This window comes from Ranitomeya imitator, chromosome 9 (genome assembly GCF_032444005.1).
Source record: "Ranitomeya imitator isolate aRanImi1 chromosome 9, aRanImi1.pri, whole genome shotgun sequence".
Lineage (NCBI taxonomy): Eukaryota > Metazoa > Chordata > Amphibia > Anura > Dendrobatidae > Ranitomeya > Ranitomeya imitator.
This window is the reverse complement of record NC_091290.1, coordinates 149,309,013-149,326,185: the sequence shown is the minus strand read 5'-3', so window position 1 is coordinate 149,326,185 and position 17,173 is coordinate 149,309,013. Positions and strand designations below refer to the sequence as shown.

General features: G+C 43.8%; 1 protein-coding gene across 1 annotated transcript in view; it reads left to right on the top strand.

Annotated features, from left to right (window-relative positions):
* The first annotated feature begins 4,186 nt into the window (after nt 1-4,186).
* Nucleotides 4,187-17,173, top strand: part of ZFPM1 (zinc finger protein, FOG family member 1) — a 120,783-nt gene continuing 107,796 nt past the window's right edge. Inside the window, exon 1 of the mRNA XM_069739386.1 lies at nt 4,187-4,604. Coding sequence (XP_069595487.1) covers nt 4,565-4,604 — 40 coding nt within the window. The 5' untranslated portion in view covers nt 4,187-4,564. The remainder of the gene's footprint in view (nt 4,605-17,173) is intronic.

Genomic DNA, 17,173 nt, shown 5'->3' with positions numbered 1-17,173 from the left:
TTATAGCGCCATTTATTCCATGGCGCTTTACATGTGAGATATGTCCTTAATCATGGTATATGTCTCTTATCCTGGGCCCCATCCTGGTATATATATATATATATCCCCCATACTGGTAATATGTCCCTAATCCTGGTATATGTGTCTTATCCTGGCCCCATCCTGGTATATAGATATCCCCCATACTGGTACATATATCCCCCATCCTGGTAATACGTCCCTAATCCTGGTATATGTCTCTTATCCTGGGCCCTTCCTGGTATATAGATATCCCCCATCCTGGTATATATATATATCCCCCATCCTGGTATATATATATCCCCCATCCTGGTAATACGCCCCTGATCCTGGTATATGTCTCTTATCCTGGCCCCATCCTGGTATATAGATATCCCCCATCCTGGTATATATATATATATATATATATATATATATATATATCCCCCATCCTGGTATATATATATCCCCCATCCTGGTAATACGTCCCTAATCCTGGTATATGTCTCTTATCCTGGGCCCTATCCTGGTATATAGATATCCCCAATCCTGGTATATATATATATACCCCATATACTGGTAATATGTCCTTAATCATGGTATATGTCTCTTATCCTGGGCCCCATCCTGGTATATATATATATATCCCCCATCCTGGTAATACGTCCCTGATCCTGGTATATGTCTCTTATCCTGGGCCCTATCCTGGTATATAGATATCCCCCATCCTGGTATATATATACCCCATATACTGGTAATATATCCTTAATCATGGTATATGTCTCTTATCCTGGGCCCCATCCTGGTATATATATATATATATATATATATATATATATATATATATATATATATATATATATCCCCCATACTGGTAATATATCCTTAATCATGGTATATGTCTCTTATCCTGGGCCCCATCCTGGTATATATATATATATATATATATATATATATATATATATCCCCCATACTGGTAATATATCCTTAATCATGGTATATGTCTCTTATCCTGGGCCCCATCCTGGTATATATATATATATATATATATATATCCCCCATACTGGTAATATATCCTTAATCATGGTATATGTCTCTTATCCTGGGCCCCATCCTGGTAATATGTCCCTAATCCTTGTATATGTCTCTTATCCTGGGCCTCATACTAGTATATATATATCCCCCATACTGGTAATATGTCCCTAATCCTGGTATATGTCTCTTATCCTGGCCCCATCCTGGTATATAGATATCCCCCATCCTGGTAATACGTCTCTAATCCTGGTATATGTCTCTTATACTGGGCCCTTCCTGGTATATATCACCCATCCTGATATATATGCCCATGTTCTTCCACTGTTCTTTTATGCATAGAAAAAAATAATTATACTCATCTCCCATCTGCTCCTATGCCGCAAGGGGTCCTCTTAAGAAGCCGGCAGCTGACGCCAGCGTGTGACAGGAGCTTATGATGTCACTGCCATGTGTTCCCAGTCATGTGCATGCCGACATCAGCCGCTAGCTTCTGATTGGCCGACAGTGTGTATTTCCGCGCACGGACCTGTGAGTCTGTGCATCGCAATCCACTTCAACTGGATGTGCATCCGATGACACACATCCAGTTGAAGAGTCTGCTGGCGACAGCGGAACCGGTTGTGCTCACGATCTCTGCAATCATGGTTGTTATGTCCCTGGTTATCATGGGCCTGGGATTTGATTTGTCTCTGAGTGTACAGAGCTTTGCACATGGTAGGATTAGATACACAGCTTTGACTGCATCACACAGAAGACACAACTACAATCACATAGAAGCATCACGGGGTGCAGTCATCACATGTAGGGCATTCATTTCTATTTAGAAAGGAACGGCTGCTGCTATTTTTCGCCCTTTTGTGAGAAGTGAGTTGGGTGTAAGCAGCAGATGGAGATATGATCTGGGGCAGATAACATCTCTCCGTGCAGTGCATCTATGGCTGATTCATCTGATCTCAGGGCCTATACAATACACAGCAGAGGAGATGTTATCAGCAGGGAGATGCTATCACTTCTCACATACACCAGTGCATTTGTGACAAACCTGCTCTGTGCACCAGTGTGTGACTGGGCTGAGGCTACAGTGTACAGAGAATCCGAATCCTGGCATTATAAACTGCACACCAGGTAAGAGGTCTTAACCACTGGCATTGGAAACCGCACACCAGGTAAGAGGTCCTAACCACTGGCATTAGAAACCGCACACCAGATATGAGGTCTTAACCACCGGCATTAGAAACCGCACACCAGGTAAGAGGTCCTAACCACTGGCATTAGAAACCGCACACCAGATATGAGGTCCTAACCACTGGCATTAGAAACCGCACACCAGATATGAGCTCTTAACCACCGGCATTAGAAACCGCACACCAGGTAAGAGGTCTTAACCACTAGCATTAGAAACCGCACACCGGGTATGAGGTCTTAACCACTGGCATTAGAAACTGCACACCAGGTAAGAGGTCTTAACCACTGGCATTGGAAACCGCACACCAGGTAAGAGGTCCTAACCACTGGCATTAGAAACCGCACACCAGATATGAGGTCTTAACCACCGGCATTAGAAACCGCACACCAGGTAAGAGGTCCTAACCACTGGCATTAGAAACCGCACACCAGATATGAGGTCCTAACCACTGGCATTAGAAACCGCACACCAGATATGAGCTCTTAACCACCGGCATTAGAAACCGTACACCAGGTAAGAGGTCTTAACCACTAGCATTAGAAACCGCACACCAGGTAAGAGGTCTTAACCACTGGCATTGGAAACCGCACACCAGGTAAGAGGTCCTAACCACTGGCATTAGAAACCGCACACCAGATATGAGCTCTTAACCACCGGCATTAGAAACCGCACACCAGGTAAGAGGTCTTAAAGGGAACCTGTCACCCCGAAATTTGCGGGTGAGGTGAGCCCACCGGCATCAGGGGCTTATCTACAGCATTCTGTAATGCATTCTGTAATGCTGTAGATAAGCCCCCGATGTTACCTGAAAGACGAGGAAAAGACGTTATATTATACTCACCCAGGGGCGGTCCCGCTGCTGGTCAGGTCGGATGGGCGTCTCCGGTCCGCTGCGGCGCTTTCCATCTTCATTACAAGACGTCCTCTTCTGATCTTCAGCCACGGCTCCGGCGCAAGCGTACTTTGCTCTGCAGACAAAGTACTGCAGTACGCAGGCGCCGGGCCTCTGACCTTTCCGGCGCCTGCGCACTGCAGTACTATCCTCTGCCCTCAACAAGGCAGAGCAAAGTACGCCTGCGCCGGAGCCGTGGCTGAAGATCAGAAGAGGATGCCGCGCGTGCGCAGATGGAGATTGCGGCGGCCATTTTCCTGCAGCCGAGATGCGAACTCGGCTTCAGGAAAATCGCCGTTGAGATCGCCATCTGCGCACGCGCGGCATCCCGCGGCCATTTTCCTGAAGCCCCGGGAAGCCGAGAAGAACCATCTGCGCACGCGCAGCCTCACAAAGATGGCCGCGCCCACGATAAACGGCTGAATAGCGCAGATCACGCTATTTTCCTTGAAGCTGCGCAGTGGATTCGCCACTTGGACATGCGCACACCACTACGCCACCAACGGAGATCTGGGGGAGAAACAGCGCTGTCACCACGCCCATATGACCTGACCAGCGTGAGTGACAGCCCAAAACGGCGACTTTACAAAGGTATTTCGGCAGCATAGGTGGGGAATAAAGGCTCCAAAATACACTAATGTAAAGCCCAGCTCTGCCCCTATTTAATGCTATTTTTAGCTCTTCTTGAAAAAACGGGGTGACAGGTTCCCTTTAACCATTGGCATTACAAACCGCACACCAGATAAGAGGACAACCACTGAGGACTCTCAGATTGTAATAGCTTTCTATAAAGACGCCATTAATCCTGTGCCCTCTTCACATCTGCATTTACCATGTAATAACATTCTGATACTTTTCTTTTTCAGTTTACAATCTCCCAGTGTGACAATCCGCCGTGCGATCACTCTCGTGCTGAAGGAAGATTGTCCACCGCACGCTTCCGTACGTCTAGCAGGTAATGTGAAAGCCGTCTATGCCTCTGCTTGTGCGTGCGTCATGACGTTGCAGAAGGGGCGGTGACACTCCGGTGTGTACCAGTGGGAGGGCTCCTTGGCGCCGCCTTCCTTGTGGTGGCCACGCCCCATTTGGAATGTTGCGGCCGCTTTGATACATTTCAGCGCTCCATTGAGAAAAAGTAAGAATCGTGGCGAGAGCCGGAGCGGAGCCCTGAGCGGCCGGCTGTGTGTGCCCGGCTGTGTGTGCCCTTCTCGGCATGACACCGGCATTGTGATTGGAGGGATTGTCCATGAGCCCAGAGAGTATTGTCAGGTGTCACCTCTGCTCTCCGGCTGGGCACAGGGCACCGTCCTTCCAGATGAATGGGCGCTGGTGACGGCAGAGCTGCACCGCCTGCATCATCTGTGCTCCGGACTCCAGAGGGGACTTCCATTGTGAGGAGAAGCTGAAGATCGGGGCATGAGGACGGCGTGACCCCCCGAGCTCAGCACGGAGAGATGTCCAGGCGAAAACAGAGTAATCCCAGGCAGATCAAACGTGAGTACAACTACAAGTCCCAGCGGATCTCCCCGAGCAGGATTACACAGCTGTACCGTGCACACAGCCCTCCATCCGATGCCCATCATGGTGATACTTCTCTTCGGACAGTTCTATAGAATCTCTGCCATCCAGTCCTTATTGCAGTTTACAGGTCATTGAGGAGATCACAGCGTACGGTATTATTAATAATACTGCCATAAATAATAATACTGCCATAAATAATAATAATACTGCCATAAATAATAATAATACTGCCATAAATAATAATAATAATAATACTGCCATAAATAATAATACTGCCATAAATAATAATAATAATGCCATAAATAATAATAATAATAATACTGCCATAAATAATAATAATACTGCCATAAAGCATCTGCCTGTCGTGTCCTGAGGGTGAACAGCCGACAACCCAATAGCATCTCTATCATTATCGGTGCCCTGGTAGTTGGAGTACTACTGCTCCCATCATAGGTGATGGTTAGCGCTCGTCTGCCTCCATTGATAAGTGGACCCCTTACTTCTCTGGGATATACATTCTTGTCAGTGGGTCCAGATTCCATTGTTGCTCCACTTGTTGGCGTATTGTCATGATGGGCGACCGTCTCCGTATATCCTGCAGTTATTCTCTGATACCAAGCTACATTCTCTGTCTTTTTCCGTGTGTATTTCTTGGTAAATGCCGCAGAGTCTGGTTGACTATAACATTTTTTCCTTCCTGTTGGGCACAGTACACAATGCTTGACACCTTGATAAATATACTCTGATTATCACTTGCCAACACAAGGCGCTAATAAAAGGTGAGCTGTGATAGCTGGGGTTTGTATTTGTGCAATTTGTGTACCTAGGAGAACCTGGATCCAGGCCTCCAGACAATGGCTCAAAGTTTATTTGGTTGCTGGTTACGCTGTCGGTGGCGCTGTGCATAGTGTCCTCCCGATTTGTGCCCAGGGGGCAGGCTGTGGACCCTCAGAGCCTTCTGTGTTTGTTACATTTCGTAGACTATCATCTGCTTCTAGTCATGCGTTGAATTTCGTCATGTGGGTCATTAATAATGTCATTTCATCACCCTGGGAATTTTTGGAATAGTGGTGATGTCTTGAATCCCTTATGCCTGATGAAGAGACCTGTGTAGTCTCGAAGGTTGAAATTTGTTACCATCTTTTCAGTTGGCCATTAAAAGGTATCAACCACCGAGGACTCTCAATTCTAAATATTTTTGAATCCCTTAGTCTTTGATCATTAGGGTCTACAGTCCAGCCGTTGTCTTCATTCTTTGCTATTCATATCAAGTTCTTATGGATGATTAGAAATGCTGCACTTGGAATAGGCATCTTTAATATGACCCATTTCTTGTCTATAGCACCAATGTATTCCATAACATTGTGCACATAACAGCATCACTTCCTATTCCCAGGAGCTGACAATCTATTTTCCCTTTTGCTCCAGTCTCAATAGGAGCACTTAAATTTAATGGTGGCCTGAGGTGACCGATGTCACCAATGCAAGGAATGTCCAGGTAGATTGGTTTCCAAAATGGCCCATTTTTAATGGCTATTAATATATCCATTGTGCTATATTATGAAAAAAAAAAATCCCCATCCTTTCCGGTATCTGCCAGTTCATGTCTACTGAACAAAGGTGGAAAGTACTGGCCTGCTAGTGCTAAGGCAGGTGACTTGGAGCTGGAATGACTGAGAAGTCAGATTCATTACAATATGCCATGACGTTCTGGTGGATTCTGAATAGTTGAGTGCTGCGGAATATGTTGACACTGTAGAAGTAAAATTAATATGTACATTGGTCTGACCTCTCTAAAATATAATGAAGTATTAAAGGAATTGGTGGTTGCTTATCCCATCCCTATGTTATTCAGTTACTTTTTGTAGAAAATCCCATTTAATTGGGCCCATCCCTCACCTCTCCATTCCAAATCCAAAGGTGGATGGTCCTCCTCGTCTGGTCTTGTCCACTTATCCTTTTACTTACATTGGTCCATGCATGATACCTTCCAATAGCTGGCAAGTGCCCATCGGACGCTATTTCACTCCCCGTAGAAGATGTCAGAGGTGCTGAATAACTCTTCTAATATTCCTTCTTCTTGCTGGCCAATGGTTATGCCATATGAGTTAGCTTCCTAACCTTCTGGGTTGTGTCTAACATTCTTGCATGTTGACACGTAAGAGATAGTTGTGCCTATCTTATGGTCAGGATGGCAATAGAATAAATACTGCAGAGTTAGAGATGTTCCATCATTTCCGAAAACCGATGCTAGGGTAGGTATAGGTAACAGTATAAAATAATTATGCCTCGCTCACCTCTGAAAACACTGTTTCAGCACCACGATTCTCTCCAAAGGTTCTCAAAAGAATTGTTTTGTCAGTCACCTTACTGCGTCAGCCAATCACTGGCCTCATTGGTCATATGCCAAACAAGCAAACATCACACTAAGACCAGTGATTGGCTGCGGTAGTAAAGTTACTGATGGACGAGCGTATGGGGACAACTGGAGCAGGGGCTTCTCAATAGGTAAGTAATGCTAATTTATTTTTTTTATATTATTCTCTACACAATCAGATTCGTGAAAAACTCTTTAAGCAGCCAGTCACGCCACTTAGTCATGGCCAAAAGTTTTGGCAACCTTTAAATTGATCCAGGAAATTATTTCTACCAATAAATTATTGCAATTACACATTTTTTGGTATACACATGTTTATTTCCTGTCTATGTATTTGGAAAAACACAGCACACACACAAAAAAAAATCAATAATTTCCTTTAACTATCTACAGGCCACTTACACCTGTGAACTGGAATTTTGGGCCACTCTTTTCCAAACTGCTCCAGGTCTCTCATATTTGAAGGCACCTTCTCCCAACAGCAGTTTTAAGATCTTTCCGCAGGTGATCAATGGGATTTAGATCCGGGCTCATTGCTGCTACTTCAGAACTCTCCAGTGCGTGTTTCCATTAATTTCTGGGTTTGTCTTGAATTATGTTTGGGGTCATTGTCCGGTTGGAAGACCCATGACCGAGGACGCAAACCCATCTTTCTGAAACTGAGCAGTACATTGCCACCCTAAATCCTTTTGGTATTCTTCAGATTTCATGATGCCTTGCACACGGTCAAGGCACCCAGTGCCACAGGCAGCAAAACAACCCCAAAATATATTTGAACCTCCACCATATTTGTCTGTAGGTACTGTGTTTTTTTTTTTTGTTTGTAGGCCTCTTTCCATTTTTGGTAAATAGAAGAATAGTGTGCTTTATCAAAAAAGCTCTATTTTGGTCTGGTCTGTTCACAAGACAAGCAGTCTAGGTTTTTTAAGTCTGTGTCAGCAGTGGGGTCCTCCAGGGTCTCCTGCCATTGCATTTAATTTCATTAACATGTGGACGGATAGTCGACACTAACACTGATGCACTCTGAGCCTGCAGAACAGCTTGGATTTCTTTGGACTTTGATTGGTGCTCCTTATTCATCATTCGGACTATCAAGCGTTGCAACCTTTCATCAATTTTTCTCTGCTGTCCATGTTCAGAGAGATTAGCTGCAGTGCCATGGGTTGTAAACGTCTTGATTATGTTGCGCACCATGGACAAAGGAACATCAAGATCTCCGTAGATGAACTTTCAATCTTGAGATTGTTGATTTTTTTTTTTTTAACAATTTTGGTTCTCACATCCTCAGACTGTCATCTCAGCTTTCTGTTCTCCATGCTTAGAGTGGCACACACAGACATACAATGCAAAGATTGAGTCAACTTCTTCCCTTTTTTTTATCTGGTTTAGGTGTGATTTTCATATTGTCCACACCTGTTACTTGCCATAGGTGAGTTTGAGCAAGAATCACATGCTTGAAACAAAACAAAGTTGATTAGAAATGTAGCAGATGGTTATGTCCAAATGGTGTTTGATTATATCAGCGTTTTGTAAAAAAAAAAAAACTAACAAGAAAAACCCTTTTAATATGTATGCTATAAAAACAAACAAAAATACAAAAATAATCTGTAATCTAAAGTGCAAGGTGCTAGGGAAAAAAAAAACACATATGGTGGAGCTCACACCGACAAGAACAACTAAGTAGTCTGTGAAAGACTGCTTATGGACCGTCAATCCCTTTTCTTACACAGTAAATATACCAGTTGCTGGTATTGTCTGAAAGGAAAAACCTAACATTGACTGTACACAACTTCCCTTAGAGATAGATACAGATATTCAACCAAGCTATGTGTAAACTCCACAGTTATACATCTGTGAAAGATTACAGTTTAGCAGGTTGTGTGGGCCCGCCTTATGCAAAGTATTCCTTAATGTCCAACAAGAATCCCTACCACGGTCTTTAAATGTTTGCATATAAATTCATAACTAGCAGGTGTTGCGCAAAAAATGGCTTGCCACGCAACCAACCTACTTGTCAGACCTTATGTTTCATGGTGTGTCCCACATCACTCCAATGGACTATCGTATCCCACACTCATATGTAAGGGTCCCAGTATGCAACAAACAAATCCAGAGCACTTTCCCCAGCACGGCTGTGCTTTTCTCTGCAGTCCTGTGGTAGGATGGTGACCGGAGATTGCAGGACCTTTGTGACGTCAGTGGTCAAGTGTAGCCCATGTGTCTGCCGCAGGTACGAGGTGCAGTAAGGGCCAAACTTTTCCTACGCGTTTCGGAAATCAGCAGTTTCCTTCATTTTTTTTTTTTTGTTAAAGAATAAGATTTGTCTGAGAGCCAGATGCAGCCATCAAAAGAACCACATCTGGCTCGCGAGCCATAGGTTCCCGGCCCCTGTTCTAAACTAAAACTTCCTGGGTATGGGGAAGACTAAAAGATGTCATGTGGACATAACCTTGCACTCACATAGATGTGTGAATGCAGCCTTAATTGATTGGGGGGCCAAATACTGATTCCGAAATATTTCCATTTGATGTCTATATGCTCTGATTGGGCTTGTCCTTGCATGACCACCCTCACCCCTTGGTCTGGCAGGGATGTAGATATTTAGTTGTTGACAAACTGCTATTTTACATCATATGTTGATTACAATGCTACACATTTGATATTCCACGTTATTTTTGAGTTATTGCTATTTTTTGTGCCACAAATCATACATTCAAACTCATTGGGAGAGAAAGTAAAAGGGTAACAATGTTTTGGACTTTCGAATTTCATGCTTCATATCTCACCATCTACTACTGCTTTGAACGTGTGACTGCCATAATTTTATAGATGGTCGTATGCATAAACTTGACTTGCAACTATTTTGCATATGATTAGTTATGACGATTCTCGTCATGTCACGGCATTCTTACTGTTTTGCTCCTAGTGGTTTAAAAAATTTTTTCTTCCTGTATACTAGAAAATACAGCCTGTTCTCACATTTCGTATTAGCTCCGTGTGTTATTAGGTTGATTCCCAAGCGAAAGGTCACTGGTTCGAATCGAACAACAGCCATGAATAAGATTTCCCTAGAAAAGAGAAACCGCATCATCCAGCTCATCGATAGTGATGTCTCTCACAAGAAAATTGCCAAATTGCAGCATGTGAGTGCCATGACAGTTGGAAGAATACGAAATGAAGTCTGTCCATCCATTCAAAAACCAAAAGGTGAACATCCAGGCAAAATATCCGGAGTCAATAAGTCGACTCATCCCTAGGTTTATCAGTTCTGGCGCGACCAACACTACGGCATTGGTGGTGGCTCGTATGCTTCGTAATAATGAGATCACAGACGTCCCTGCAAGCACTTTACACAAGTCTGGAATGGTGGCCTCAAAAAAGTCTTGACTTCAATATCATCATAAGAAGCGTCGGCTCGAGTTTACAAAAACTATGAAAAGCGGACAGTAGCAGATTGGAAATAGGTGATTTGGAGCGATGACACGAAAGTCAATAGACTAGACTCTGATGGGTGCAAATGGGTCTGGTATAAACAAGAGAAAAAGGGGCTAGCTGACTGAGAAGTTACATGAACTGTCAAGTTCGGTGGAGGAAGCCTGATGATATGGGGTTGTATCCTAGCCAAAGGCATTGGATAATTGACCAGGATTGATGGTGGTCTTAATGCTGAGCTATATGTGAGTACCCTATAAGGCGAGTTACTTCATACACTCAAGTACTATGGACGAGAGAGTGTTCCAGCAGGACAATGACCCGAAGAATACATCAAGATTGGTGAAGAAATGGTTCAATGACCATGAAGTAAAGGTGATGGATTGGCCCCACAGTACCGAAACCTTAACCCAATCCAACACTTGTGGGTAGAGTTGAAGAAAAAGCTGTATATAGCCAAGTGAGTTAACCAGTATGTGCCAAGTTTGGGAACGTGTAGAAGAGACCTGGGTTCGGATTTAGGTCAACACGTGCTTGAATCTGATCTAGAACATGCCCAGAAGGAGTCAGGAAATGTTGAAAGCCAAAGGTGGATTTACAAAATCATTCAAGTGAAAATTTAGATTTTTAGGAACAAAAATCAATAACACAGCAGTGACTTGTCAAATTTGACTTGCAGCTATTTAGCGCATGATTAGTTATGTAGATTATGTATGAGATGGCCACGATGATTGTCTATAAAATAATGGTAGTCTTACATTTGCAGCAGTACTGGATGGTGAGTTATGGAGCACGAAAGTCAAAAGTTGAAAACATCGTTACCCTTTTGCTCGTCAGTGTAAATATTGGCTTAATTTGTACCCATAAGATGTGGTCACATTTATTTTGTGTTTTAGACACTTTTTCCTGCTCATTCGATAAGAGGGTGTGGTTTTGTGTGAAAGAGGTTGTGGCTTGTGATGCAACACACCATTTTTGCACTCACACAACATTATGTGCCAAAATTTTGGAGAAAATTTCTGTCATTAGTAAGTGGTGTTAGAATAGACTTGGCACTCTATAAAGGCACCGCATCTTTTCTTGAACCATGCAGATACATTTGGGGCATTTTAAGATAGATGTTCTCATCTAAGTTTAGCCAGTGTGCACACGTTCAGGATTTTTCACGTTTTTTCGCTATAAAAAGCAATAAAATCGTGAAAAAAACGCATACATTAAGCATCCTATTATTCGAATGCAATCCGCAATTTTTGTGCACGTGTTGCGCTTTTTTCCGCAGTGGAATCGCATTCTGGAAAAAAACGCAGCATGTTCATTCTTTGTGCGGAATCGCGGGGATTCCGCACACATAGGAATGCATTGATCAACTTACTTTCCGCATGTGGCTATGCCCATCATGCAAGAAGTTAGCGGATCATGTGCAGTTGGAACCCAGGTTGCAGGAGAGGAGACTCTCCTCCAGGCCCTGGGAACCATATAATTGTTAAAAAAAAAAATAATTAAAATAAAAAATCATGATATTCTCACCTTACGGCATGCCCGGCAGTCTTCTCGCTCCTCGCGATGCTCCCGTTCCCAATAATGCCTTGCGGCAATGACCTGTGATGACGTACAGGTCTCGCGAGACCGCTACGTCATTACAGGTCATTCTCGCAATGCATTACTGGTAACAGGAGCATCGGGAATGCTGCGGGGGACGCCGGAAGGTGAGAATATCATGATTTTATTTTTTAATTATTTTTAACATTATATCTTTTTACTATTGATGCTGCATAGGAAGCATCAATAGTAAAAAGTTGGTCACACTTGTCAAACACTTTGACAAGTGTGACCAACCTGTCAATCAGTTTTCCAAGCGATGCTACAGATCGCTTGGAAAACGCTAGCACTCTGCAAGCTAATTACGCTTGTAAAACGCTAGTGTTTAGCGGGAATACGCATGCCAATTCAGCATGCGATATACCCGCTGCGAAAGTTGTGGAATTGCCCCTGAAACTTCCGCAGCAATTCTGCAACGTGTGCACTTAGCCTTACACTGTCTAACATTTTTGGAAATCTCCGCCCATTGTTTTCATATTTTTTTTTTAGATGTTTCTAATTGGAAGCGTTAAGTCAAATTACAAATCTTTTTAGGCTGTATTTCATCATTAAGCCAAAATCGTCCAAAACATCTCTCGATTATAGATTTCTCTCATTTGAGCTTACAGTTGTGATGTAAAATACTGCCATGTGTGTGAGGTCTTAAGATATTTTTATCTTTGCTTCTGTTCTTACTATCCGTGTAGCATCCATTACTCGTGCATGCCCCCCAAAAAATCCAAACTTCTCTTCTTTTACCTGTGTTCGCTACAAGACTACCATTGCCAGACTCCTCTGGTGGTTTATCTCTGAGAACAAAAGAATTGCCAGTCCTAAATCTAAGAAATCAGTACCTTATATCCCCCAATATTATCTGTCTTGGGAGAGTTAGGAGGACCCTAAAGGTACCGTCACACTGAACGATATCGCTAGCGATCCGTGACGTTGCAGCGTCCTGGATAGCGGTATCGTTGTGTTTGACAGGCAGCAGCGATCTGGATCCTGCTGTGACATCGTTGGTCAACGCAGAAAGTCCAGAACTTTATTTTGTCGCTGGACTCCCGCAGACATCGCTGAATCGGCGTGTGTGACGCCGATTCAGCAATGTCTTCACTGGAAACCAGGGTAAACATCGGGTTACTAAGCGCAGGGCCGCGCTTAGTAACTTGATGTTTACCCTGGTTACCAGCGTAAACGTAAAAAAAACCACACTACATACTTACATTCTGGTGTCTGTCCTCTGGCGCTCTGCTTCTCTGCACTGTGAGCGCCGGCCAGCCGGAAAGCAGATTACAGCGGTGACGTCACCGCTGTGCTTTACGGCCGGCGCTCACATTCAGTGCAGAGAAGCACAGCGCCGGGGGACAGACACCGGAATGTAAGTATGTAGTGTTTTTTTTTTTTTATTTACGTTTACGCTGGTAACCAGGATAAACATTGGGTTACTAAGCGCGGCCCTGCGCTTAGTAACCCGATGTTTACCCTGGTTACCCGGGGACCGGCATCGTTGGTCGCTGGAGAGCTGTCTGTGTGACAGCTCTCCAGCGACCACACAGCGACGCTGCAGCGATCGGGATCGTTGTCTAGATCGCTGCAGCGTCGCTAAATGTGACGGTATCTTTACACATTTAGACTCTCTCGTCCAAGCCCACCAATATCAGCAGGTTCATCCGACATTAGCCTAAAGTGTATGAGGGGGTTTAAGACCACTGAAAAGGTTGACGGAAGACTTCACCATGGCCTACACAATTGGAATGCCTAACTGCAATTGCTGTAATAATCTACTTTGGTGAATCTGGCTGAGAATCCCAGATTCGGGGCAGATACTGCAGTCGTTATTGTAGAGAAGTACACCTGTAATGTGGGGACTACCAAAGTCCTGCAAATGCTCAGTGCTGGTGACATCCAGGAGATAACTGCAGATGACTCATTGACTGAACAGCCACAGGATGTCACCAACATAGTAATTGTGTCAGCATCGATCATTGAAGAGATTCTCAATCCGTGGATGTTATTTTACAAGATGCTGCCACAAATAAATACATTGGCCCACAAAAGGGATCACATACTGTATATATAAGTGTAAAACATCTTCATCTGGTGCATTCGCAGTTATCTGACCATTTCATTACATGCTTGCTATCCTCGCCCCTCTGTATCAGTCTGTCATTGTTTACTGTAAGTGATATCTGTAATTTGTATGTAACCCCTTTTCTCATGTACAGCACCATGGAATCAATGGTGCTATATAAATAATAACAATAATAACAGCACTTGTTAGAAGCCATCCCACCGCGACAAGGTGTACCCAATCAGAATGGCCCCTGACTGTAGTATCTCACCGTGCTATGTATCATCTCCTGTATACAATTATATATGTACAGCTGATATAACCTGGGCATCTCCTGTATACAATTATATATGTACAGCTGATATAGCCTGGTCATCTCCTGTATATTATTACATACAGGAGATGCCCAGGTTATACCAGCTGTACGTATATCATTATATACAGGAGATGCCTAGATTATCTCAGCTGTACATGTCTTTCTACACAGGATATACCCAGGTTATAGCAGCTTAGAACATATAGCTGTATAGTTGTTTATCCCAGCAGGAGCAGTTATATAGAATGGCGTCTGGTTGGCAATGTCACGGCTGAGCGTGTTGACTAACCATTAAGCATATACATTATCCGCAGTAAATTGGAGTCAGAACAACCAGTACTTTTTTCTTCCTAGCATTTATCTTTTTGGACTCTCCTCCACCAGTGAGGCAGGAATAGTGCATATCCATATGGGGACATGTAACCTTATCTCCCCAGCCCAGATCCATGGAGTGGATGGAGACTGCCTGGCCTGCAGGAGCTCATTACTCTGCTTGCTTTTATGCAGATTATTGTGACAGGGGGGAAGGGCTGATGTGGAAGGTGAGGAGCTGCTGGTGCATCTTCCCAGGCCCCAGATGCTGGGCAGGATAAGAGCTGTGATCAGCAGGCAGATAAGCGGAGAATATCCTATTCTGATAGAATCAGTGTGTCGGGACAGGCCTGAATGTGAGATCTTATCTCCTGTGACTCTCACAGTCATTGTATTAAAAGGATCACGTGTGTAGCAAAGTATTTCTTCTGAGATCTCGCAGCTGCTGTGATCTTATCTCGCCCTCACTAGATATTACTTTGCAGCCAGCAGACATATAGGGTTTTTTTTTTTTTTTTTCCTGGTGATGATTCTGAAAATAGATAATGGGAAAATGCAAAATGACCCGGACTCCGGGAGCAGATGGTGTAATGGGATTAGATTGCGGCCTGTAATAATAATTTTTGTGTTACTAAGCTTTTTTTTTTTTTTTGATAACTGGGGGTGACAACCTGCTTCTCCCACAACTTTCTGCCAGTGTTCCGTGGGCATCTCTACCGTGTCTGCTCTGCAGAGATCTAGGCTGCCGATAAGGGGCTGATTTGAGGATGACAGAAATAACCGCCTGATAAAACGGCTTTATCTGACGGGGGAAGTAATTGCAAGCCTGAAGTTCTATCTACCTGTCTGGGTTTTTCCAGAAGCGATTATTAAATTGATAAATCTTGAGTCTTTCCCTTTTCTCTCTTTTGCTCCCATTTTTCTCCTTCCCAAATCTCTCATCCCAACTTCCTCACCACCTTTTAACCCTTTTCCCATGAAACATCTTTATAAACTGGCAAAACGTTTGGTGACGATGATTTGTAAGTAAACTATGGTGACCTGGTCTTTCGCCATCCAACAAGGAACTTTTTATGCCAGTGGGAGAGGGGTTAACGTGCCTCCCACGCGTTTATTGTGCCCGGTCTGCCATGGAGGGCGGGCAGCCACGCTGTCTGCTGTTAATGCTTTTCAAAGACTCAGCTGCTGAAATACAATTCCGATCTCCGGAGCGATAAGGAAAGGGTTCTTACAGATGGAAGCAAAGCAGGTATCCTGCAGCCCGGGCCGGAGTCCGTTGGCAGGTACCATCTGTCGCGTAGACTAATCCTATGCCATGGCAAAAGCATACCCATGTAACGTGTATCATTCCGCTCTGTAATTTTAGCAACTTTTTTTGTCTTGATATAATTGGCATCGTAAACCGCTACCAGTGTTGTATATCATTTAATGCAGATGACTTAGAAAAAAAGGCCACTATGGACGTATACGAAGCCCGAGTAATTGGTATTGATCTTCTCCTGTAGTAGAAGGTCTTGCGGCTTGGCCATCATGCACTGTATCCTGGTCCCTGTAATGGGTGAATAGCTACATTGTATCACCGGAGATGGGATGAGGGGTTACCTCCACTTTGCCATTAAATCCCCCCCTTTTTACTGATAGATGTCAGTTGTGCTTATTATGCCTCAGTGATGGCCGTTCGTATATCTGATTAACTTGTCAAATCTGCTATTCCCTTTTGAAACTCAGGACGTAGCAAAATGTTATGAAGAGATTAAAATGCAGAAATTACCCTGTCTGCGCTTGTGATATGAACTTTACTCATTCCAGAAACCATTTATATAAGGTTCCTTAATAGGAAGAAGGAATAACCTAAAGATCATGGGGTAGTTATGGGCCAAAGCCTGAGGCTGCGTAAGAGAGATGCTGGAGATAAGGCGTCCCATCAGATTGAAGACAGTGGTGTGATTGTGAGCCATCCATATCAATGGCTAAATAGCGGAAGATGTGTCCTCCATTGAAGGCCCCCATGCATGATCATTCAGCTCTCTCCCAACTCCCCTAAATAGAGAAACGCTCTGCTCAACCGATAATTCTTCTGCCCTCCATGAGAAAGTCGCTGCTATACTCTGCTATGAGCCACTTATGTTAGCGCCAAACAAAAAGATCATTCAAATTCCATCACCCGGAACCATCATCTGTCTGGGGAGTGTCAGGAGGCTCCCATACACATTAGACGTTTGCCGATATCTTCAGGTCTGTACAACTTTAGTTAAATGTATATGGGGGCCTTGATGTAAATGGTAGTTTTGATCCATACAAGTTTTCCGTGGCATTTGATGGGAATATGTTGCCATCAGAATTTCTCATTATTGCTTGTAAAGACAAACTAATAAGTCTCGAAAAAGTTAAGCATCAGCTCTCACTTCCTCCGAGAGTGAAGTGTCTGCTGATTGATTGGCCTCAGGGATCGCGTG